This window comes from Aedes albopictus, chromosome 1 (assembly GCF_035046485.1).
Source record: "Aedes albopictus strain Foshan chromosome 1, AalbF5, whole genome shotgun sequence".
NCBI lineage: Eukaryota > Metazoa > Arthropoda > Insecta > Diptera > Culicidae > Aedes > Aedes albopictus.
The window spans coordinates 68,476,102-68,500,673 of NC_085136.1; the positions used below are offsets into that span (position 1 = coordinate 68,476,102).

At 37.4% G+C, this 24,572-nt stretch overlaps 1 protein-coding gene across 1 annotated transcript in view; it reads left to right on the top strand.

Moving 5' to 3' along the window:
- LOC109401821 (serine/threonine-protein kinase 32A) overlaps window positions 1–24,572 on the top strand; it is a 551,348-nt gene that overhangs the window by 289,328 nt on the left and 237,448 nt on the right. Inside the window, exon 4 of the mRNA XM_062844769.1 lies at window positions 23,595–23,760. Coding sequence (XP_062700753.1) covers window positions 23,595–23,760 — 166 coding nt within the window. The remainder of the gene's footprint in view (window positions 1–23,594; window positions 23,761–24,572) is intronic.

A 24,572-nucleotide genomic window follows, 5' to 3' on the forward strand; every position in this document is an offset into this window, starting at 1 on the left:
TTTGACGGTTGTCCTCAAAAAAATTCCTTTGGATTTTCTCACATAATCCCCAAACGTGTTTCTGAAGGAATGTTTGAAGAAGTTTCCGGAGTTTTCGTATGAGTTCCGCAATACATTTTTGAAGGATTTCTAGAGGAATTTCCGAAGAAACTTCTCAAGGATCTTTCGCTGGAATTCCTTGAGGAATTTCGTAACGATTTATAAAAAAAACGAAAAAATTCCTTATTAAACTTATTAAACAATTTCTCACGAAATTTCCGAAGGTATTCCATAAAACATTTCAGACATATGTCAAAAAAAATTCCAAATGAACTCCTTTAATTTTCCTCATCAAGGCATTTTTAAAGGAATTCTTCAAAGAATTTGGGAATGAGTTCCTCTAGGAAATAAAAAATCACAAAAAGCATTTCTTCAGGAATTTCCGAAATATTTTTTCAAGGAAGTTTCGAAAGATTTTCAAAGAAATTCCTTATGGAATTTCAGAAGGGATATCTCATGAAACTTTTAGTGGATTTTTTGCAATATTTTCGAAAGAATTGCTTCAGGAATTTGGGAAGGAATTCTCACAGAAATTTCCGGATCAATTCCTCCAAGAGTTTTTGAAAATATTCCTCAAAGAATTTTCGGAAGAATTCCTCATGAAAACTCCGAAGAAGTTCCTCAAGGAATATTCTAAATCTATTTCAAAGAAATTCCTCAAGGAATTCCCGAAGAATCTTCTAAAGCAAATCGTAGAAGAACTCTCGAAGGAATGTCTTATGGAATTTCTCAAGGAGCTTTAGAAATGAAGGAATTCCTCAAGAAATTTCTGAAGAATTTGTCAAGGATTTTCCGGTGGAATTCCTCAAGGATCTTCGAAATAAATTCCTGAAATTATTTTTTAATTGATTCCTTTAAAAATTTCCGGATGCATTCCTCTAGCAACTTCCAAAGATATTCCTCCAGGAACTTCCGAAGGAATTCCTTTAGAAATTTTCAAAGTTTTTTTTCCGGTAATTCCGAAGGAATTCATTAAAGGATTTTTCGAAGAAATTTCTCCAAAAATTTCTAAGGGTATTCCTCGAGGAAAAAAAATCTTAGTTTGATTGGAATTTTTGAAAGCATTCCCGGAGAAATTCTTAAAGTATTTTCTGGAGCTTCTCAAACGGATTTCTGGTGGAATATCTACATTAAAATAACCTGGAAAAATATTACAGAAAATTTCGGAGAAAGTGCTGGATATATTCAAATTCATGATGGCATTTGTTAAGAAATTCCTGAAGCAATATCTTGAGGAATCCCTCAGGATTATAATCATATATGATTCTTCCATTGAACCATTCCTGTTAATCACCCATATTTCATACTTCACTTTTATTTATTTTTTAATGATGAAGTATTTGAACTCCTTGTTACTGCAAAGTGGTTTTCAGTGTAAGGGTGCTCGCCCCCCCTGGCCGAAAAGCTGGCTACGCCCTTGCTTAAACATGATAACATAGCAATTGGGCGGTATGAATTATGATCAGACGCTGGTTTACCAGGCTTTTGAATAGCTATTACTTTGACCTGTCTCCATTCATTCGGAACGATGTTGTTCTCCATGAATGAGTTGAACAGGTCCAGTAATCGTCTTTTCGCGATATCTGGGAGATTCTTTAGAAGATTGAACTTGATCATATCGCGTCCCGGAGCGGAATTGTTTGATGAAAGAAGAGCCATAGAAAGTTCCAGCATAGTGAAGGGTCTGTCCAGAGAACCGTCTCTTGGGGATGTTTCCCAAGAAATCGGTTGTGCTGGGACTGAGTCTGGGCAGACCTTTTTCGCGAAGCTGAATATCCAACGGTTGGAGTATTCGTCACTCTCATTAGAAGAAGAGCGGTTTCGCATGTTGCGAGCCACTCTCCAAGGCGTTGTCATTGAAGTTTCTCTTGAGAGACCCTCAATGAAGTGTCGCCAATAACTACGCTTCTTCGCTTTCAGCAGGTTTCTCAGCTGTCTTTCGAGCTTTGCGTACTCTTGATAAAGATCTGAGGTACCGTGCCTACGAAAAGTTTTGAAAGCATCAGATTTTTTAGGATACAACTGGGTGCAATCATCATCCCAGCCTAGTGTGGCTGGTCTTCTTTTGAAGGTTGCACTTTGAACACGTCGTTTTTGTGATTCTAATGCACTCTTATATATCAGTTCAGACAGGAATCGATACTCATCCAGAGGTGGGAGGGGATTGAATGATTCGATGCCAAAAGATACCGCTTCTGCATACTTTTGCCAATCGATATTCCTTGTGTGGTCAAAAGGAATCTGAATTGGATGGTCTGACCTTTCACTATTATGCTTTATGGTGGTTATAATGGGTAAGTGATCACTACCATGAGGATCCTCGATTACCTTCCACAAGCAATCGAATGATAGTGAACTTGACCCCAGTGATAGGTCGAGACGACTTTCTTTGCCGTCAGATGCAATACGTGTCACTTCACCTGTATTTAAAATGTTCAAATTGAAATCGTCGCACAAATCATAGAAAACGGCCGCTCTATTATCGTCATATGGTTCGCCCCACCCTGTACCATGCGCGTTCATATCACCCAGAATTAAAACTGGATGTGATAGTGCAGAAACCGCATTCCAAAAATGACGGCGGTTAATTGAAATTCTTGGAGGAATGTAAACGGAAGCTACGCAAAGTTCTTTACCCTTTACGTTTATTTGGCAAGCGACGATTTCTACGCCAGGATGAGTCGCGATTGGAATTCTATAAAATGAGTAAGTCTTTTTGATCCCCAAAAGAACTCCCCCATAATGGTCATCTCTATCCTGGCGTAAAATGTTAAAATCGTGGAAGTTGAGTTCATCTTCAGAAGAAAGCCATGTTTCACAAAGGGCAAATATATCACAATCAGAGTTGTGAATCAAAAACTTAAACAGGTCTAATTTAGGTTTTAGACTATGACAGTTCCACTGTAGCACAGTGATCATATCTTGTACCTCACTTGATGAATTATCCATCGAAAGATATGATCGCAGCAAGGAGGGACCATGATTGTGTCAGATTCCGAAGATATTCTTCTATTGTAGGTATAAACATATCAATAATGCCTCTAAATGTTTCTGGAAGGCTGAGGGCATCATATAAGCGATCCACGAGAACCCTAAAAGTAAACAGTCCTCGCTTGGGTCTAGGAGGCTTGTTTGAACTGCGAGGAACTTTGGTAGCTTTTTTCTTGCTACCTTGTCGATTATTTCTCTTTGAAGTGTATTTAACAGGCGGAGACGGGGGTGACAGGTTCTTGCTACAACATGGATCTGAAGCTGAAGGAACCTGATTCTTCGGAGTTTTTAAGTTTACCCCGTCTCCTTTAACATTAGGCAAACTTTTGAGGGAAGACTTTAAAAAGACCTTTCGGCGCAATCCCGGGGAAGATGATGACTTCCTTTTTCCAGGTGCGTGTACCTCCGAAAGAGATCTACCCTCATCAGTTTCGCCGTCGTCCTGATCATCGGAAGACAACTCCTGATAGGGATTTTCAACTGGGACAGCTGATTCAGACACGGAATCTGGTGTTTTAAAAGATTTCACCATCTCCGCATATGTCTGTTTGGAGCGCTTTATGATAGAGCGACTCTCATTTCGAATGCGTCTTTTGTAAGCCGGGCAAGCTTGCAAGTCGTGTGGATCTCCGCCACAGTAGCTACATTTTTCCGCTTCCTGTGTGCAAGAGTCCTCCAAATGAGCTTGGTTGCATTTGCCACAACGGGGCTTGTTGTCGCAAAAGCTATCACTGTGACCAAACTGCTTGCATTTGGTACAATTAAAAACCTTCGGCCTAAAAAGATGCACTGGGTAAAAACCACCATCAATTACAACAAATTCCGGGAGGACGGAACCTGGAAAAGTCACTCGAAAAAACGCTGAAGGCGAGTACACCTTTTTATTTCCTTCCATGGAAACCTTAGATAAGCGTTTACAGTCTAGGATAGCCACATCAGGAATTGACCTATTTTTGAATCGACCAAAGCCGGTCTTGATGTCCTCACATGTCAGCATTTCGTCGAGGATCTTCCCCTCCACCTCCACTTCTCGTGCTGGCACATAGACCGCGTATTCAACAGTAAACGCTTCGTGTTGAGCAATTTCATTTGCTGCTTTGTAGCTAGGTGCGGTAACACGCAGCTTGGATGCTTTCACTTGGTGAATAACGGTCCCAGGATACTTACGCGTCAGCTCTCGAGAAATCGAAAGCATATTCAATGGTTTGCATTTGCGCCGGAAATAGACAACCCAAGGTCCAGGCGAAGATGGCTGATAAAACCGCGTACGAGCAATGATATCATTGGGAGGCGTTTCGCCTCCAATCAAATCGTCCATGTGGAAACAAATTTATGGAAAATAACTCAAAAGTGCAAAAGAGGAAGAGAAAAACCTTAAAGTATTTACAGTGCACTTTCTTCCTTAGGACGACAACTGTTTGGTTTGTAAACCAAACAATGTTAATAATATATAGAAAAAAAATAAAGCAAAAAAAAAAACTTGTACTAATAATATACGAATTCAATTCTTATGTTTATTTTAGCGCACCCTGTAGGATGCAAAAAAAAAACGGTATTGAAAAAAAAAGAAAAAATAGCTAATAAAAAAAACAAAAAAAAAATTGTTCTGTTATTTACAGTTTGTACACCCTTACCCGTATACAGTAGTTTGGGAACCACTGTTATGGATGTCAAAAAAAGCACGTGGTCGAATGTGGACTGGGGATACAATAGACAAAAGCGATCAAAACAAATTGGGCGGGCAAAAGAGTGTATCGAAAGAGTGATACTTATCTGACCGAAGCAGGTAGATATTTATCACAGGCAGGTCGATGGTAAAGCTGTCCGTCGCGTCTGCCTTCGCACCCGTCGCCGCCGTCCTCTTCGATGACGGAGGGGCTGATGATGGCGATAAAGATGACTTTCTTGGATGCGATGCTTCTTCTTTGATGTACGATGATGCAAGCACCTCGCTTCCCGGGTTGCGCTGGATACCACCTTGCGACACTACACTTCGCACAAGCAGGAAAACGTCCGATATAAAAAACCTTCCGCACTTGCGGGGGAAAAAACTCCACTTATACGAGGTCTATCGCGTGGTGAGATACGGAGCACACGTCCGACTCGTCCAAATGCACAACTGGGAATGATAATGCGATTTTGTTAAGATTTTTCAACATTTCAAAAATCTGTAGCGAATAAAATTTGTACGATAAAAAATCTGGAAAATATTGATGCTTGTTAACAGTTATGTACACATAACATATCATTCAACACCGACTTTCAAAATTCATATTTTCGAGAGAAAAATCTCCTATATCTACAAAATGGTCCACTCCAAAAAACGTCTATTTTTTGGTCAAACTTTGAAGCTCTGCTTTTAATATCTTAAAAGGTTAAAAAATTATATTTTTTGCTCTAACGTACTCGTCCATAAATTGAAAAACATACCCTATTTAAAAAAATGCGAATTTTTAATTTTATGTATTTTTTATTTGCGTAAACATGATTTGGAGGAGCATAGAAAAAATGGGTTCCTCAAAAAAGGCCTTTTTTCATTTTTAAGAATTGCGCTTAAATGCAGTGGAGATTTTTCTTGAAAAAAATAATTTGCCTATATCATGAGGATTCTTGAGCTTATTATATTTGCACAAAAAAGTTAATCATTTTCGAACATTATCGAACTTTGTTCGCAATTTCAATTTTTTAGATGGTGTGCAAAAATTTAAAAACATGTTCAGTAATCTAGGTTAAAAACCCAGTTAAAAGAACATTTTTAGAAAATCGTAAGAGCCATTTCTTTTTTCAAGGATTTATACAGTATCTTCAAAAATAAAATTACTAAAAAGTTTTATTAAACTATTTTTGAGGTTATTGTAAACATTTTCAACTACTTTACGATACACTCCTTAGACGATAGAACACTATTGCTTCTTCTTTGAAACCCAAAAAGCGCAGATTCTGAATCGTTATGCAACTTGAATGAGAGGGAATGATAAAAAAATAGAAAAAAGATTTTGTCCAGACTCGAGCCTGGTGTTTAGGAGTGTTAACTACTCACCTTACATCAGGGCTGCCCAACGTACGGCCCGTGGGCCGGATCCGGCCCGTGAGGACATTTTGTGAGGCCCGTGGCACGAATGAAGTAAAATAATAGAATTTGGCCCGAGGAATAATATTTTTTGATTTTTTCCTTTTCCACTGAAATGTAATTAAAAATTCTTATTAGATATTTTTAGAGTGTATTTTAATTGATTTGAGTTTATATTTAATAGAAATATTCAAACACTTCTTTTAGTTTACAAATTTCAATGAAGCACCATGTGGAATTTATGTGACATTTTGTTAATTAATTCCATTCCAATTCAACAAGGACTTTGAATAACTGTTGCTCTACGAGCATTCGGAAATTTGATTTTTTTAAGTAAGATATTAGAGAGCTCTGGTACAACATAGAAACATTTTTAGGATTCAGTATAGAATTCTGCTTCATATCTAATCTTATCTAATAGAATTTCGGTTCTGATTGAATATTTGAAAACTCTGAAAAGTGTTGAAATAGAAGTTTCATTTTCATCTTCAGAAATCTATTTTTTTCGGGTTGAAACCATTATCTTGACAAGCAAAAACAATGTGTTTAATCGTCGAATATTAAATTTTAGCCCGTCGACTGATATGGAGTGTCACCTGTGGCCCGAGGCCGCGAAAGGTTGAGTAGGCCTGCCTTACATACTACACCAAACGCTCTGTGAGAAAATTGCTGCTCAACACACCATAAAAGCAACTGAAGTTACTTGTTACTTCATCCAAGTAACAATTTCATTGCTGATTGGTTTTGTTTGATTTTTATTAGGGTTTTATTACAGCAATAATTAAAACTCGCTGTTTTATGACTGCTTTTATGAAAACCATTGATAAAATGTTTTATAGTATACTTGAAGTTATCCATAAAGACAGATTTTAAGAGTAAACAAAACTTTTCGATTTCTAAACCTTTTGGCAATTATGATTACCACAATAAAACTGTTAAAACTCTCAACAGATGGCGATCCGTTCGATTAGTAACGACATCTGTTGGTGGAAAAGCAGAACTACGACATTTCTAGGTTTATTGCGGTCATCATAAAAGTAAACTTGCTTTCGTTTTATTTTCGCTGATTATGGTTGTCGCCATGTTGAAAAATTAGCTGACGTGAATGGAAAATAGTTAATTTTGGTCAAATTAGCAATGAATTGATAGTTTGCCACTATTTCCATAACATGCTCACATAAATAAACTCTCTCTGCTGAGTTTTCTTGTGATTCGAGATAGTTTTACTAAATAAACAAATTGATTTATTTCATTCCAAGATGATAATATTCACTATTTTTGAAGCGCATTATTTTTATGATTCTGCCACCCCAATATTCACGGTAAAATTGAATGCGCATAAACCTACCAACACAATAGCAACTAAAATATTACTTTGAAATTACCGCTTCTACTTACGAATGATGTATCGTCCTGATTTTTACGTGCCATCGAAGAAGCTTCTCTGCATCTTGAGCTGTCATAGTTTTTGTTGAGAAAAAAAAACAACAACAATCGAGAATGGGAATTTTTTTTACTAGGTTTTAAAACGGTTTTATTGCTACTCTTAATGCGGTTTGCAAAACCTCTCCAAGAGTGGTCCACTTAGCCGGAAGATGCTCTTAAAGAGGTTATCAAGAGGTTTTGATGTATGAATCAGTTTTATTGCAAGTTGGTCATGAAGATCTCTTATAGAGCCGAACAAAACTTAAAATGTTACTTGGGCATTGTACCTGCTTTGTCACAAGTTAGAGAACTGTCAAAATGAAATCACGCGCAAGTTTTTCGCAACACATTTGGAACATAATCTGAACAAACAAACCAGAGTTGGATGTTGCATGACTGTAACATAGCACATTTAATGCAACATGACTGTTTTATCACTTGTGAGGAATATGTAAGCTCCGCCTTCACGAATCGATAGCAAACACGCGGTATTTGGTGATTTATATGACACAAAGCCGAAACTTTACGAAATTCGGAGTTTGAATGCAACTCATTTGACAAGATGGAAGTTGCGTGTGCTATCAGTGCAACTTATTTAGACAATAGCATAGAATGCCATATTTTGGATGATGTTGCAGGTGCTGCTTGGGTCGAGTTTTCTTCGGTCTGCAAAGTTTTTGATCTTCTACTACCCTTTGGTGGCTTATTGCTTGGTTTTCGCAATTTTTGTCTTTTATTTTTTTTTATATTTCATATCCTTTTATAATTCTACTTCTTCATATTTTTCGTTTTCTCCTGTTAGTTCTTTTTGCGCTTCAATACTATTTTCTACGATTGTTGCATTCCGGTTTTCCATTATGGTGACTGAAATACCCAACTTACACGTGCGAATCCCGCTCGCTTCATCCTTTGAGACAACGTCCTACACCGATGATGTTGGAAAACAGAAACGCTAGTAGCGTGTTTCCAAGCCGCTTCAAACATGCATGAAGCGTTAACATACAAAATGCAACCATGTGTACTGACTTACAGCAGTGTCACCTCGTACCACGTACACTACCCGTCATAAGCATGGACTCACAACAAGTATTGCAACAATACTGCATCACCCTGACTCACCTCGATATCGCTAAAACCAGAACACCTACAAAAATGCTGCCTTCAGAAAAGTTGTTGCTCTTAGGCTTCTGAATAACTTTGCTGAGAACAGTATCATTGTAAGTCCTCAGGTTTTGGAGATATCGAGGTGAGTCAATGTGGTGCAATATTGTTGCAATACTTTTTGTGAGTCTATTCTTATGACGGGTAGTGTATCACGATGACCATGCCCACTACCAACAATGTCCCTCTGATATACTGTTATCCTGCTAAACCGGACAATGACTGCTGATGTTGTTGCAGCTGTGGCGACCGCTTCTGGATTCGCCGGCAAGGTCCGTTCCATGCACAAACATATACATCTTATTTGCACATCCTTTGCATTCAAATGTTTGTTCAATAGACACCAAGTGAGTCCGCGCTGCTGGGCCGGGCTCAACGGTCACACTATCCGTTACGATGACTGATGGCGACGGAACGGTCGTCAGCGGTCGGTGGAACCTGAACAAATACAACAAGCACATATCGCGGACTACATCAGGGTTTAGTTAAAGGGCCTTTGATGGCCCCATCACCATTCGGTGGAATCCCATTTGATTCGGTATTGTCAATCAAAAACATCCTCTTCAACGACGGTTGAGAGGTGGGTTTACGCTTGTTTGAAGAGTTTGCCCAAAGAGCAGAAAAATCTGAAAAGCAATTTGAATCTTTTTTGAAACAGATTATACTGGACTCATCAATTAAAAGTCACATACAGTGATAGACATTCGTTTAGCCGAGGCCCAACATTTTTCAAAAAAGTGTCGGGGAACTCATACAAAAGATTATATGATAAAACTTTTTTATCGCAGTGATAGAATGTCTAGTACTGTTTCATAAAAAGGTGATACAAATCACTAACATATACACTGAAACAAAAACGAGGGTAAAAACCCTTCAAATTTCATTTTTTGCCTAGGCATTCGTTTAGCCGAGGTAAATGAAAAACTGGTTTTCAATATATTTTTTTTTTAATTTCATGAGTATATTTCAAGGATATACCCCAAGGCATTTAGTTTTTGACGTGTTAGCAAGATAATTGACCTTAAAAATTTATTTATTTGTGAAATACAAAGAAATATAACAAAAATTTGTCCCGATGAGGAGAAACGATGATAAATAAATTTATTTAAGGAAAATGCTTTCTGTAAACACTCTAATGGTAGCTAGATTAGTTGTTTTGAAAATATGAGTCTTGGATTTGAACACATAAATGTTTTACCATGATTTATTTGAAAAAAAAAAACGTCTAAATTATGAAACAAGCAGTTCATGCTAGAAATTTGAATTCTTTGGGTGCCATTTCTCAAAATGTGAGGCGTCCAATGTATGTTATTTTGGCCAGAATTCAGTCTATAAGATATTGAGAACTATTAGAAGACGTAATAGTAGTGAACGCTGTTATTTATGCAAGTGGTACTATCATATTTCATCCAAACAATACTTAAATACGTGATTTTTTGATGGTTTACGGCATTTTTTTCTGTAATAAACTTTGTTTTTCGCAGATTTTCAACCTGTACTCGTCGTGATATTTTTATTAGAATCTTTTGAAACACTTCCGATGAAAATAACTACAACAAATCTCAATTTGGATTTTTTTTTAATATCATAACATATTTATAAAACGATCTAATTCATGATTGACAAGTCGATCTACAATGCAGGTCACCATACAAACCTATTGTGTTGGATATTTTTTGAAATTTGATAGTTTTTATTATAGAATTCTAAACATTGTACAATTCGGTTAAACGAATGTCTAGGCAAATTTCTATTTTTTCTTCTATTTTACGGCAAAAAAATAAATAATATTATGTTTCATCCCATTGACTAATGCAAATTACCTAGAAAATCATCAAAAAATTAAAAAAAGAACATAAAATTCTAACAGTTGCGATTTTTTTTTTTAAATATGCCTCGGCTAGAAGAATGTCTACCACTGTATTTTCTGCTCAGGTAAACATTTATGTTTTAATTTTCCAAAATTTACAAAATTTTTAAATTTTTCTACTTTTATTTTTTATATATTTTTTTAAGCAATCGAACATTTCTATTTTTTCAGGTTTTTTTCTGACGCTTCAGTTTCCTTCCAAAACTCTCACTGGCTTTCTTTTGATCTACATTTTTTGTAATGTATTTTTTATTTTGTTTAAATTTTCCATCCCTTTGTAGGAAATTTTAAATTTATTTTTTAGGAGTTTTGCCCAATTTTAGACCATTTAGGCGAAACATTTTCTCATTTTTTGATTGTTAATTTTTTTATTAAATTAGAGTGCCAAACTTTCAAAATCACTTCTCTTACACGTGTCGAGGAAGGAGCAAGGTTTCATCTGAAAATATTTTCAACATTTTGGGCAAAATTTGCCCAAATCTTTGGTGTAATTCTTGTTAATTTAATAAATTACATATTCTGAAGTAGATGCTTTAGTCTACTTTGGAGAATTTGCGGTTCGTTTTTAAAAAATCGATTCTTTAATACTGCCTCTATAGTTTTCTTTATTTTTTCGAATCCAACACACGTCAATTTGTCCTTTCCACCCTTTTCGATGGCGATGTCGTGTTTTGGCTTCATTCTAATAGCTCTCCATCCGAGATAAGGTTTATCTTAGCTAGAAAAGGATGCTAGGAAAACCAAACCAGCCATATCGGCTTTCTCTCAATCAGATAAAGATCGAAAGGTCTGTGAGATTTCCCCTTTTTTCATTTTATTTTATCTACGACTTCTTCGACTCCTTCACCACCAGCTGGGAACCGATTGGAAAAGTGGGTAAATATTTACAATCCTTCTCGATTTGTGCGGGAGGTAAACAGCCCCAGCCTCAACACCGCCGCTCGTCCAGTGGTTCCCCATCAGAAGCCGATATTGAAGCGGAAATCTCGAAGAAAAATCTAGGCTTTTCCCCTACAGCTCCAGCGCCAGCCAAACAGCCAAGGAGCTTTTCTTCTCGTTATTGGCTTTATTTCTCCACCGCAGACAACAACGGCTTCGTTTGGATTCACGGGTGACGAGAGCCTGCCTGCACTGTCGACGAAAGCAGACGACATCAAAAGAAAGGCGGTCGTCGTGGTGGCCTCCGGTGTTTTCTCTTTCTGTGGGTTTAGACTCCTATCAGGAAGTGGAAGTATTGGGCGATTTGATGATATTTTAAGGAAATGTTTTCTAGCTAATTTTGAAAGAGATATTGGTAATCATTTTCAGTTCTAATGTCTTTCCCTTTTTCTTTTTTATAAACTTTAATGCAATTGATCAGAATCCACCAACTGAATGACTGACGAGGAATCGCCCAATACTGTTTAGATAAAGATGGTCCTCAATGGACTTTTGCTTTGTTGATCCGCTGCGCTGTATTATTCAAACGGAAAACAGGAAATGGTTGCCAAGGTTGTTTTCGTTTTGGTTTCAGCATGTTGTTACCGAGCGTAAAAGTTACTAGGCTGATACTGGAAGATGAGATTCAAAACTGCTCAGTTTTACCGCAGGCTTTGCAATAACGGGCTGATGAAGTTTACAGAAGATTATGTTGTCTTTCGGAAGCTATCTTTATAGCGAAATCAGCCTTTCGATTTTCAATGTCAGTTACACACTCAAAACAGATTCGCGGGCTCGGCAAAATCGCGCACAGCCGTCTGCTCAGCAAAATCTTTATCTGGTATCTCAGCAAAAAGTGACGATTGTTAGCTGATTCTCAGCAAAACGATTGCCGACTATCAGCAATGAACTGTCAAAATTGCCGAGATCCCGGCAAAATGATTGTTTGCTGATTGCTCGGCTGTGCGAATCTCGGCAGAAGTTTGAAAAAATGCTGATATCCCGGCAATCTGAATTAAGTGTGTACGGTCGACACCGAGATATATTGAAGAAAAAGGTGATGCTTAGAAACATTAAGTTCGGAAGAAATCACAAACTAAAAACAGAGAAATGGATATGAAACAGGAAAGTAATAAGGAAAAGCAGCGAACAATCAGAGGAATCTGCATTTAAAAAATAATAGAGGAACATTTAAGAAGGTTTCGAAAAAAAGATAACAACCCATCAACGCCCAAGGTGTCTCACAATTTAAATGTTCATAAAAAATTGATATCAACAGTCAAGTTTCAACAAAATTAACAACATTTCAGCCATCCCCCTTTCCATTTCACTAAAAAAAAAATAAGTCTATGGTGTGGATCCAAAAAAAAAAAAAAAAAAAATATATATATATATATATATATATATATATATATATATATATATATATATATATATATATATATATATATATATATATATATATATATATATATATATATATATATATATATATATATATATATATATATATATATATATATATATATATATATATATATATATATATATATATATATATATATATATATGGTAACCGGAATGCTGTACAAAGCTGAAATTTTGAATGATCACTAGTAGAAATTGGTTTGATAAGATTTCCAAATTTCTGCTTCAAACAGCATTCCATTTGCCAGATATATGTCGAGGAAGCTTACAAATTCGACTTCGAAAAGCTTCGAGAATTTCTCCGATTTTTATTAAAAGATGCTTCTAGGAAATCCTTCAGCGATTCCTCCAAGAGTTCATCTAAGGATTCCTCCAGAAATTCCTTCGAGATACCTCCAGGAAGTCCGTCAGGGATTCCTCCAGGAATGCCTTCAGGGATTTCTCCGTGACTTTGTTTCAGAGATACCTTCAGGAATACCTCCAGGAATTCCTTCAGGGATTCTTCCAAAAAATCCTCCAGGGATTCCTTCAGGAGTTCCTTCAGGGTTTCTTCCAGAAGTTCCTTCAGGGACTCCTCCAGGAGGTCCTTCAGGTATTCCTTCAGGGATACCTCCAAGAATTCTTTCAGGGATTCCTCCAGGAATTCCTTCAAGGATTCCTCAATGAATTCCTTCAAGAATTCCTTCAGAGATTCCTACAGGAATTCCTTCAGAGTTTCCTCCAGATATTTCTTCAGGGATTCCTCCAGCAAGTCTTTCAGTGAGTCCTTCATGGATTCCTCCAGGAATTCCTTCAGGGACTCCTCCATGAATTTCTTCCTTCCTTCAGTGATTCCTCCAGAAATTCCTTCAAGGATACCTCCAGGAAGCCCTACAGGGGTTCTTCCAAAAAATCATACAGGGATTTCCCCAGGAAGTCCTCCAAGGATTCCTCCAGAAATTCATTCAGGGATTCCTCCAGGAATTCCTTCAGGTGTTCCTCTATGAATTCCTTCAGGGGTTTCTCCAGGAATACCATAAGGGATTCCACCATGAACTCCTTCAGAGATTCCTTCAGAAATTCCTTCAGGGATTCCTTCAGGAATCCTTCAGGGATTCCTTCAGGAATCCTTTAGGGATTTCTTCAGGAATTTCTTCAGAGATTTCTCCACGAAGTCATTGAGGGATTCCTTCAGGAACACAGCCAGGAAACCCTTCAAGGTTTTTTCCAGAAATTCCTTCAGGGATTCCTCCAGGAAGTCCTTCAAGGATTCCTTCAGGGATACTTTCAGGAATTCCTTCAGGGATTCCTCCAGAACTTCCTTCAGGGATTCCTCCAGGAATTCCTTCAGGGGTTCCTTCAGGGATACATTCAGGAAGTTCTTCAGGGATTCATCCAAAATTCCTTCAGGGATTCCTTCAGGAATTCCTTCAGGCATTCCTCCAGCAAATCCTTCGGGGGTTTCTCCAGGAATTCCTTCAGGGATTCCTACATGAATTCATTCAGAGATTCCTTTAAAAATTCCTTCAGAAATTCCTTCAGAGATTCCTTCAGGGATTCCTCTATGCATTCCTTCAGGGATTCCTCCATGAACTCCTTTAGAGATTCCTTCAGAAATTCCTTCAGGGATTCCTTCAGGATTCCTTTAGGGATTCCTTCAGGAATTCCTTCAGGGATTCCTCCAGGAATTTCTTCAGAGATTCCTTAAAGAAGTCCTTCAGGGATTCCTTCTGGAATACCTCCAGGAATTCCTTCAGGGTTTCTTCCAGAACTTCCTTCAGGGATTCCTCCAGGAATTCCTTCAGGGGTTCCTTCAGGGATACTTTCAGGAAGTTCGTCAGGGATTCATCCAGAAATTCCTTCAGGGATTCATTCAGGAATTCTATCAGGGATTCCTCCAGCAATTCCTTCGGGAGATTCTCCAGGAATTCCTTCTGGGATTCCTACATGAATTCCTTCAGAGATTCTTTCAGAAATTCCATCAGAAATTCCTTCAGGGATTTCTCTATGAATTCCTTCAGGGATTCCTCCATGAACTCCTTTAGAGATTCCTTCAGAAATTCCTTCAGGGATTCCTCCTGGAATCCTTTAGGGATTCCTCCAGGAATTTCTTCAAAGATTCCTCCAGGAAGTCCTTCAGGATTTTCTTCAGGAATACATCCAGGAATTCCTTCAGGGTTTCTTCCAGAAATTCCTTCAGGTATGCCTCCAGGAAGTCCTTCAAGGATTCCTTCAGGGATATCTCCAGGAATTCCTTCAGGGATTCCTCCAGAAATTCCTTCAGGGATTCCTCCAGGAATTTCTTCAGGGGTTCTTTCAGGGATGCTTTCAGGAAGTTCTTCAGGGTTTCATCCAGAATTTCTTTCAGGGATTCCTTCAAGAATTCCTTTAGGGATTCCTTAAGGGATATCTTCAGGCATTTCTTCAGAGATTCCTTTGTTGATTTCTCTAGGAATTCCTTTGCGGTTTTTTCTCGGAATTCCTTTGCGCATTCCTCCATGAATGCCTATGAGAGCTCTTGCAGGAGTTCCTTTGGGGATTCCTCCAGGAATATCTTTTGGGATTCATCCTGGAACTTTTTCGATAATTCCACCAGGAATTCTTTTGAAAATTCCTCCAGGAATTCCTTCGAGGATTTCCCCAAGAAAACTTTTGAGGATATTTCCATAATTTTCTTTGTGGATTCCTTCAGGATTTTTTTCGATGTTATCTTCAAGAATCCTTCGGAGATTTCTCCAGGAATTCATTTGAGGATTCTTCCTCGATTTTTTTCTTGAATTCCTCCAAACATTTCTACAGGAATCCTTTCAGAAATTACTTCGGAAATTTCTCCAGGAATTCTTTCAGAAATTCCTCCAGATATTTTTCAGGGAATTCTTCTAAAAATTCCTTCGGGAATTCTTCCTGAACTTTCTCCGGTAATTACTCCAGAAATTTCTCCATAAATTCTATCGGCAATCCTCCCAGAAATTACTTCATGATTTCTTCCACTGCAAATTTGTGCAGAAATTGCATGGAGAATTCCTCAACAAATTCTTCTGGAAATTGCTTCGAGAAATCTTCAAGAAATTACTTCAGAAATTTTCACAGAAATTCCACAAGAATACCTCCAGAAAACCATAAATGAATTCCTCTAGTAATTTCTCCATCAACTCCGTCAGAAATTCCATCGTGAATTTCTCCACAAATTCCTTCAGCAATTCCATCGGAAATTTGTCCAGAAATTCCTCAGGGGATTGTTCGAAAAGTTCCTCTGGAAAATCTTCAAAAAATCCCACAAGAAATTTCTCCGAAATACCCCCTGCTCTGCAGGAATTCCCAGAGGAATTTCTGGATGCATTCCCGGTGGAGTTTCTCGAGAAATTTCGGGTGGAGTTTCTGGAGGAATTCACTGAATAATTTGCGGAAGAAAATTCCGGTGGAATTCCCAGAGGAAATTCTGGAGGAATTCCCTGAAGAACTTCTGGAGAAACTCTAGTAGTAATTTCTGGAAGATTTCCCGGAGGAATTTCTCAAGGAGATCCCGGAGGAATTTCTGGAGGATTTTCCGGAGGAATTTTTGAAGAGATGCCCGGAGAAGTTTCTGGGGACCTCGCTGAGGAGTTGCTTGAGGAATTCTTGGAGAAGCTTCTGAAGGAATTCCCGGAGTATTTCTTGATGAGTTTCCGAAGGAGTTTCTGGATCAATTCATAAAGGAATTTCAAAAGAATTCCCTATGGAATTTCCGATAGAGTTGCTGAAGGAATTTGTGGAGGAATTCCTGAAGAAACTTTTGGAGGAATTCCTGAAAAAAATTCTGGTGGAATTCCTAAAGGACTTTCTGGATGTATTCCCAGAGGATTTTCAGAAGGAATTTCAGAAAGAATTCCCGGAAGAATTTCTAGATAAATTCTAGTAAGAATTTCAGGAAGAAGCCGTGGTGGAATTTCTGGAGGAAGTTATTGAGAAATTTCTGTAAGAATTCCCGGAGTAATATCTGGATTTATTGCCAGAATTCCCGAGTAAATTTCTGGAAAATTTCCGGAGGAATTCCTGGATTAGTTCCAGATAGAATTTAAGGATGAAGCCCTGGTGGAAATTCTGGAGGTATACCGGACGAATTCCTGGAATTATTTCTGGAGGAATTTCTGGAAGTTTCTAGAGTAATCTCTGAAGGAGAATTAATCAAGAAACTCCTCCAGGAATTCTTCAAAAAATTCTTCAAATTCCTCCAGAAATTGCTCGGTGAATTCCTACAGAAATTCTTCCGGGAATTCGTTAAGAAATTTCTCCGAAATTCCTTAAGAATTTCTCCGGGTATTTTGCGAAAAAATCTATCAGGAATTCCTTCAGACATTCCCCAAAAATTCCTCCAGAAACTCTTCCGGGAACGCCTACAGAACTTCTTCCGAAAATTCGTTTAGAAATTCCTCCTGGAATTTCTCTAGAATTTCCTTCGGGAATTTCTCTAGAAATTCCTCCGGGAATTTCTCTAGAAATTCCACCGGGAATTTCTCTAGAAATTTCTCCGGGAATTTCTCTAGAAATTTCTGCTGGAATTCTTAGAAATAGTTCTCGTGAATTAATCCAGAAATTCTTATGGTTATTCCAGTGATTCCTCCTACAATTTCTCAAGATATTCCTCTGGGATTTCGTCCAGTAATTGTTTTTGGAATTAATCCAGAATTTCCACCAACAATTCTTCAAGAAATTCCTCCAAAAGTTCGTCCTGAAATTCCTCTTGAAGTTTTTCTGCGAAATCATCCGAGAACTCCAAAAGCAGATTATTCTAGTAATCCAACAAGAATTTCTCTAGTAATTCTCCAGGAATTCCTCCGGGAATTCCTCCGTGAATTCATACATAACATCATTAATATCTTTAGGCAACTGATCCAGAAATTCCCACGAAAAACTATCCAGCAACTCCTTCAGAAATTCCACCAGAAATTAATTAAGCAATTCCTTTAGGAATTCCTTCGGAAATTCGTCCAGAAATACTTTCGGCAATTCGTCCAGATATTTCTCCTGAAATTCCTTTATAAATTTCTGCGAGCATTCATCCAGAGATTCCCCCTGAGAATTCATCGAGCAATTCCGCCAGAAACTCTTCCGGGAATTCATTCTGAAATTCTTCCGGTTATTCGTTTAGAAATTCTTCAGGAAATTCCTCCATGAATTCATCCAGCAATTTCTCCAGAAATTCTTCCGGATATTCATCCAAATGTTATACAGTGAACTCGTCCACAAATTCCTGCGGGAATTAATCCAGTTCTGCCTGAATAGAAATTTCTGGAGGAACTTCTAATTCCCGGAATTAATGCTGCGGGAGTTTCTGAAGGAATTTCTAGAACAACTCCCGAAGAAACGACTAGAGGAATTTCAGGAGGAATTTCTGAATGAATTTTCGGAAGTAGTTCTGATGGCATTCCTGGATGAATTTCTGGAGGAGTTTTAAGGGAATGTCTGAAAGAACTCCTGACAGATTTTTTGACAAAATACCCGAAGAAATTTCTGAGGAATTTCGGAGGAATTTCTGAGGAATTCTCGGAAGAAATTTGAAATTTCAGTATTTAAAGATTTAAAAGAACAATCCTGGGAGGACTCAATGACGTAATCTTGGGAAGAATCCCTAGAAAATTCGGGAGCAATCGCTGAAAAAATCTGGATAGGAGTTCATTTGAATATCCTAGAGGTAACACTAAAAGTATCCACGGAAGAGACCTCTGTAAGAAACCACTGAAGAAATCTCCGAAGAAATTCCTGTAGAAACCCTTGCAGGAATCTCTGGAGAAATCCCAAGAAAAATTATTGTAGGAATCCCGGGAGAAATGCATGGAGGAATCCCGGAAGGAATCTCTTAAGAAATCTCAGGAGAAATCTCTAAAAAAAATCCTAGAAAGATTTCCTGTTGAAACACTGGAAGGAATCCCTGAAGGAAGCCCTGGAGAAATATCTAAATGATTCGCTGGAGAAACCCCAGGAAAAATCCTGAAGGAATCCCTGATGTAGTCTCGGGAAATAATTGCGGTAGAACTTCCTAAAGCAATTCTGGGAGGAATGCCGATAGAAACTCCTGAAAAAATGTCGTGAAATATCTTTGAAAGAATCCCGGAAGCATTTCTTGAAGGAATCCCGGGAGGAATCAATGAAGGAATTCCGGAAGCAAATGATAACGGAATTGCAAAAAGAATTTCTGGAGTAATCCTAGACATAAACTTGAAAAAGAGACGAATGCCGAGAACAGTAAAGTCTCTCTAAACAAAACAAAGAATTAGAAAAAAAAAATCCCTAAAGAAATCCCTAAAGAAAACCAGGAAATGTTCAGTGAATGCATCCCGAAAAGAATCCTAATGATAATCGCTGAAGGAATTCCGGGAACTCGGGATAAATCAATGATGAAATTCCTGGATAAATCTTTGATGACATTTCGAGAGACATCCCTAAGAAATCAATGAAGAAATCCCGGAAGAAATCTCCGAAGGAATTCCCGAAGAATGCGTGAAAGTATTCTTAAAAAAAAAAAACTAGTAAAAAAAATTTCTATACCGAAATTTCGAAAGACATGATTAAAGAAATTGTGGGAGAAAAGCTGGAAAAAGCCTGGAGGTATCCCTGATGAATCTCGAAAATAGCACGTGAAAGAACCCGGAAGGATTCCCGGGAGAAACTCTCAAAGAGATCCCGGTACCAGTCGACGAAGGAATCCCGGGAGGAAGGAAAAATTCGTGAACGAATCCTGGAAGGAATCTCGGGAGAAATACCTGAAGGAATCTTGGGAGGAATCCCGGGAGCAAATCCTGAAGGAATCCTTAGAAGAATTCTCGAAGGTGCTAACGTACAAGAATTTAATAAAAAAAAATAAAGGAACAACTGAGGGACCAGAAAAATATTAACATCTCTTGTAGATTTTGGAACATAAATGGCTATAGAATTATAACGGAGCAAAAATAAATCAAAAATAAATTGAAATTAGGCAAGTATTTTGAAAAAGTGGATTGGAATAGTGAAATGTATAATAAAAACAGGCGAAAGTAAGACAAAAATTTAAAAAAAAAATATGAGAAAATTCTATTACCTGAAAATCGTAGATTTTAGGGGAGTTATTTAAAATTTCAAAAAGAAATCAAATGAAGAAGTGCGACACAGGAGAAAAATAAAAGAAGTAAAATACAAAAATAAAGAATACATTTGTAAAGCTTATAAAAATGTAACTTTTTTCCAATTGTTGTTTTCAACTTTTTTTCTATGATTTCTACGATTTTTCATTATTTTTATTATTTTATTTGTTGTTATTCTATTAAATATTTGACACATAAAAATGAGGCGAGGCTTAATTCTCTTTTTTTCTATGATTTCTACGATTTTTCATTATTTTTATTATTTTATTTGTTGTTATTCTATTAAATATTTGACACATAAAAATGAGGCGAGGCTTAATTCTCTTTTTTTCTATGATTTCTACGATTTTTCATTATTTTTATTATTTTATTTGTTGTTATTCTATTAAATATTTGACACATAAAAATGAGGCGAGGCAATAAAACTCAAGTACGAATACAACAAACAGCTTGATTTTTGCTGTATTTATACATAGAAAAAGTGATGAAAATCAACAAAATATAGAAAAAAATACTAAAATTTGTGTAAGCTGGGTGTAAATTTGAAATGATCCAAATTGAACCAATAAATACGGTGCAAAAATGAGCTCATCAATTGTCAAAGAGAATGAGGCAACACAACATTTGCCAAGACAAGTAGATTTTTGTTTTCAAAAAAAAAAAATCAAAAAAAAAAAAAATGGAGAAGAGCACTTGTTTTATTACCCGGAGAAGAATCAGCAAAGCGAAAGTAAGCTTTAAATATTTAGAGAGCAGTGAAAAAAATGGGAAATCAGTAAAAATACTTATACAAATTGGAAGGTTCAAGGTGATCCAGAAAGGAATAAAAAATAAATAATTGGAAGAAAAAACTGGGCATGAAAAGTTGGTGATTAATAAATATCAGTCAACGGTGATTAACACAGCCTGGATGGGCACCGTTGTCCTTCTGATTTCAGCTTGATTGAGGAGGTTTGTCCCGAGCGTCTGTTTACCATGGAGGTGCGGCTCAAACAGCGTCTGTTCTGGCACCCAACGGCTGAATATGAAATGCTCCTCCACCGGAAGCTATACTTAAGGTGGCAGCCCCACCACGGTGCAGGTGGATTGCAGACCTAAGGCCAATATCCTACTGTTCTCGTGACCCAAACATCGTTACAAAAACCGAAAATGAAGGAGGTTTACACATCCTGAAAAGTCATTTTGAACAATGAGAGGAGAAAGATGGAATTAACACGACTAATACGAGATAACGAGATTAAGATAAGTGTTTTCATTGTCTTACCGAGAAACATCAAGAAACAAATAATAAAATATCAAGAAATTAATAAAAAGTGAGTAGAAATCCGTAGAAAACCATCTAAACTGTTAAAAAGCATCAAAATAAAAGTACATAGTGCAATACATGAGGTAAGCAATAAACTAGTATTAAAAAAAAAGAGAAAACATTAGAACAGATTATAAAAATTGTTTATCTTTTTTTTATTATGGTCTAAAATGTCTATTTCTATTTTTTTACTTTTCTTCCTATTTTTCTCAGTTATATAACTTATATTTACCAGTGCGATATAAATTTTCTTTATATGTTGCCTACCGTCAAAATCAAAACAATTTCAGAGAAGAATTGGACAAGAATACTCAAAACAGGGAAAATGGATCAAAATACCTATATACTCTGAAGTTTTAAGATGATCCAGAATGGAATTATAAAAAGGAAGAAGGCATTTAGAAGTAAGTGGCTCTGATCTCCAATCAGATCAAAGTAAACACAACTTTCCCTGGAATCCGTAAAAAATTTCACATGGAAAAATCATTTCAAAGCTTACCATCATTTACTAAGAATTCCTGTCAATACGCATTTCACATGCACTTGAGCAATGTAAGCTGTGTTGCATTCATGTTGATGAAAATATAAAAAAAAAACAAAAATGAAAGAAAATCAGCTCGGCACATCATCCAAGGCTGCCACACATCGCATATGAATGGAAAATGATAGATAAAAGCCCTCCCGGGGTAGAAACCATGTAAGCCGGATGTACGTATGTTCGTTCATCTTGCCTTCGTGATTCGTGCTGGGGCTCTAACGAGTTTCCTGCTCCGGAGGCGCGGCACCTCTAGAGAAATGGAAATCAGCTTTACTTGCCTAGTTTAGTGAAGGTTGTGTAGGAAAATATAAGCAGTTCGTTCGAGAAGTTGCACTTTGAGGGAGATTGAAGAAGCACAGTTCATAAGAGGGGTGCACTGAGTTAGTAAAAAAGTTGTTCGAGGAAAATCGATGGAAAGAACTGGAAAGTAAAAATAAATAGAAGCGATAATGAAAGAAAAACATGGAAGAAAGGAGAAGAAAATAAATAAACTTGCTTTTATTAGTAAGTAAACTGGGTTAAAGTACAAAAAAGTAGAATTTATAAGATTTTGATTATAAAGAAGATCATCCGACAAAACAACAAAACAACAAAACAAAAAACAAAATCGAATGTTTTAAATCAAAACATAAAACCACCTCAGAAAATATTATCCCTGGAAAAGTTGAGACAGGTGACTGGACTTCCCTTCAATTACCCATCGACAAAGCACAAGCACCGAAGCAGAGGTCAACCTTCCAGAGTTGAGCTTCCAGCTCTGGTTGATGACTTGTGCATCAGCACACAGAACAGAACCGCATTTTGCCACCTCATTGGTTCTCTATTTTTAGAATTTCTTCTGGAAATTTTCCGCACTCCTTCTCTTGATCCCATCTCCGGAAAAGAACTCGGATGATGGCGATGATGATGACGATGGGTGAACCACATCTGCCCTGAAGCATCCAAGGAAAGTACACGACAAAGTTGCACTTCGGTTCTTACCCCTTGTGTGGGAGCTAAATGATGTTTGCAAGGACATTGCATTGGGGGAAAAGGGTCATGGGCGACTGAAAATAATTGTGTGCTCTCTCGAGGGGAAAGTTATGTGACTGTTTAGAAATTTTCATTGTTTTCCAGCTGGATTGGAACTTTGTTTTCCGATAATCTGATCGGTCTGGTTTTGACGTCGTTGTGATGTAAGGGAATTGTGGAATCAACACTGAATTGAAAATATGTTTTGAATGAAAGTCGAACGAAAGTAAGAAATTTCACCTTACTTTGGGTTTTATCGCGGTAACGAAGATCAAAACTGGATTTAGAAAACAAATTTTAAACAACGAAAACTCATATTTGATACCTCCAAGTACCATTTTTAAGACAAGTGGATTCGAGAAAAACTTTAAAACCGCCACAAAACCATAATAAATAATTGAGGTTTTAGTTTCGATTAGTTTTGTGCTGTTTGCAAGACATTTTCAAGTCTTCCTATTGTATCTTGGGGAAAAAACATTAAAAGTGAACAGAATCCGTTGCGCGACCAGTTGTAGTAGGATCTCTGGTTTTATTATGGGTTTCATGACGGAAATGTTGGTTTTAAGGCTGCTTTAGGTCCCCAATGTAACCGAGCTCTGCTTAATAGCATTGAACTTTTCATAAGATTGTTATTTCACATGCATCTACTTTCACTGTAAATTTCCGTGATCTCGATAGCATCTCTTTTTCCTTTTTAGCTGGCAATTATGGAATTTCCCGCACTCACAATCCCCATTTCTTTCTCACTCTCTTTGCCGCAGGTCTGCATCGTTCAGAAACGGGACAATGGGAACCTCTTCGCCATGAAGTACGTCAGCCGGAGTGCCTGCATCGGACGGGGTGCCCTCGGAGGGGTGTTGAAAGAGGTCGAACTGCTGGCAACACTGGAGCATCCGTTTCTGGTGAATCTGTGGTTTTCGTTTCAAGGTAGGTTCCTGGTGTATTATGTTTTCTATTATTTTGTCAGAGGTAAAAGTACAGATTGTCAACAGACCAGAAAGATGAATTTAGGATCCAGCTCTATTATATCTTGAGGAAGCTAATAAGATGAGTTCTTTTATAAATTGATTGATTGATTTGTCTTTATTAAAGAGACTTTCAGCCCTTGGCTGGTTCGTCTCTCTTCTTTTATAAATCTCGGGTACGCATACTGAAAAAAAAAAAAACCAGGAAAGGGGTGTAGGAAAAATATACTCTAAAGAATGCCACAACCTATGATAAGGGGCTATCGAGGGAAGTTTAGGAACGTTTAAGATGTATGTAAATTAATGAAGAGGGTTTTGGTTCTATCATAGAACTTATGGGACTGTTGAAGATCCTCCAAGAACTTCAGCATGTTATGTGCTCAGTGAAGATGAAATATAGTCTCAAAACACAAAGTTAAACACAGCAGAAAACTACCAGTAATTTATCTGAAACTACATAAAGTAGGATGGCACATATATCCTAGGAGGACAACGTGTCGGCCTTCGGATACCCCGCCATGCCACATTCTGATAACCACCGATTAGTCTTGAAGAGGCCTTGAGAACCGTCATTGAACTTTATACCTTTTATTTTGGTTTTTTGATGGCCACTAGCGTGCGCTGGGTTCTGCGCTGGAATTCCTGCGGAAAAGTCTAAAAAATTTCTCCAGAAATTACACATAAAAATCCTCCAGAAATTCCTTCAGAAAATTCTCCGTAAATACTTCCAGGAAATCCAACAGGGATTCCTTCAGGACTTTCTCCAGGGATTTT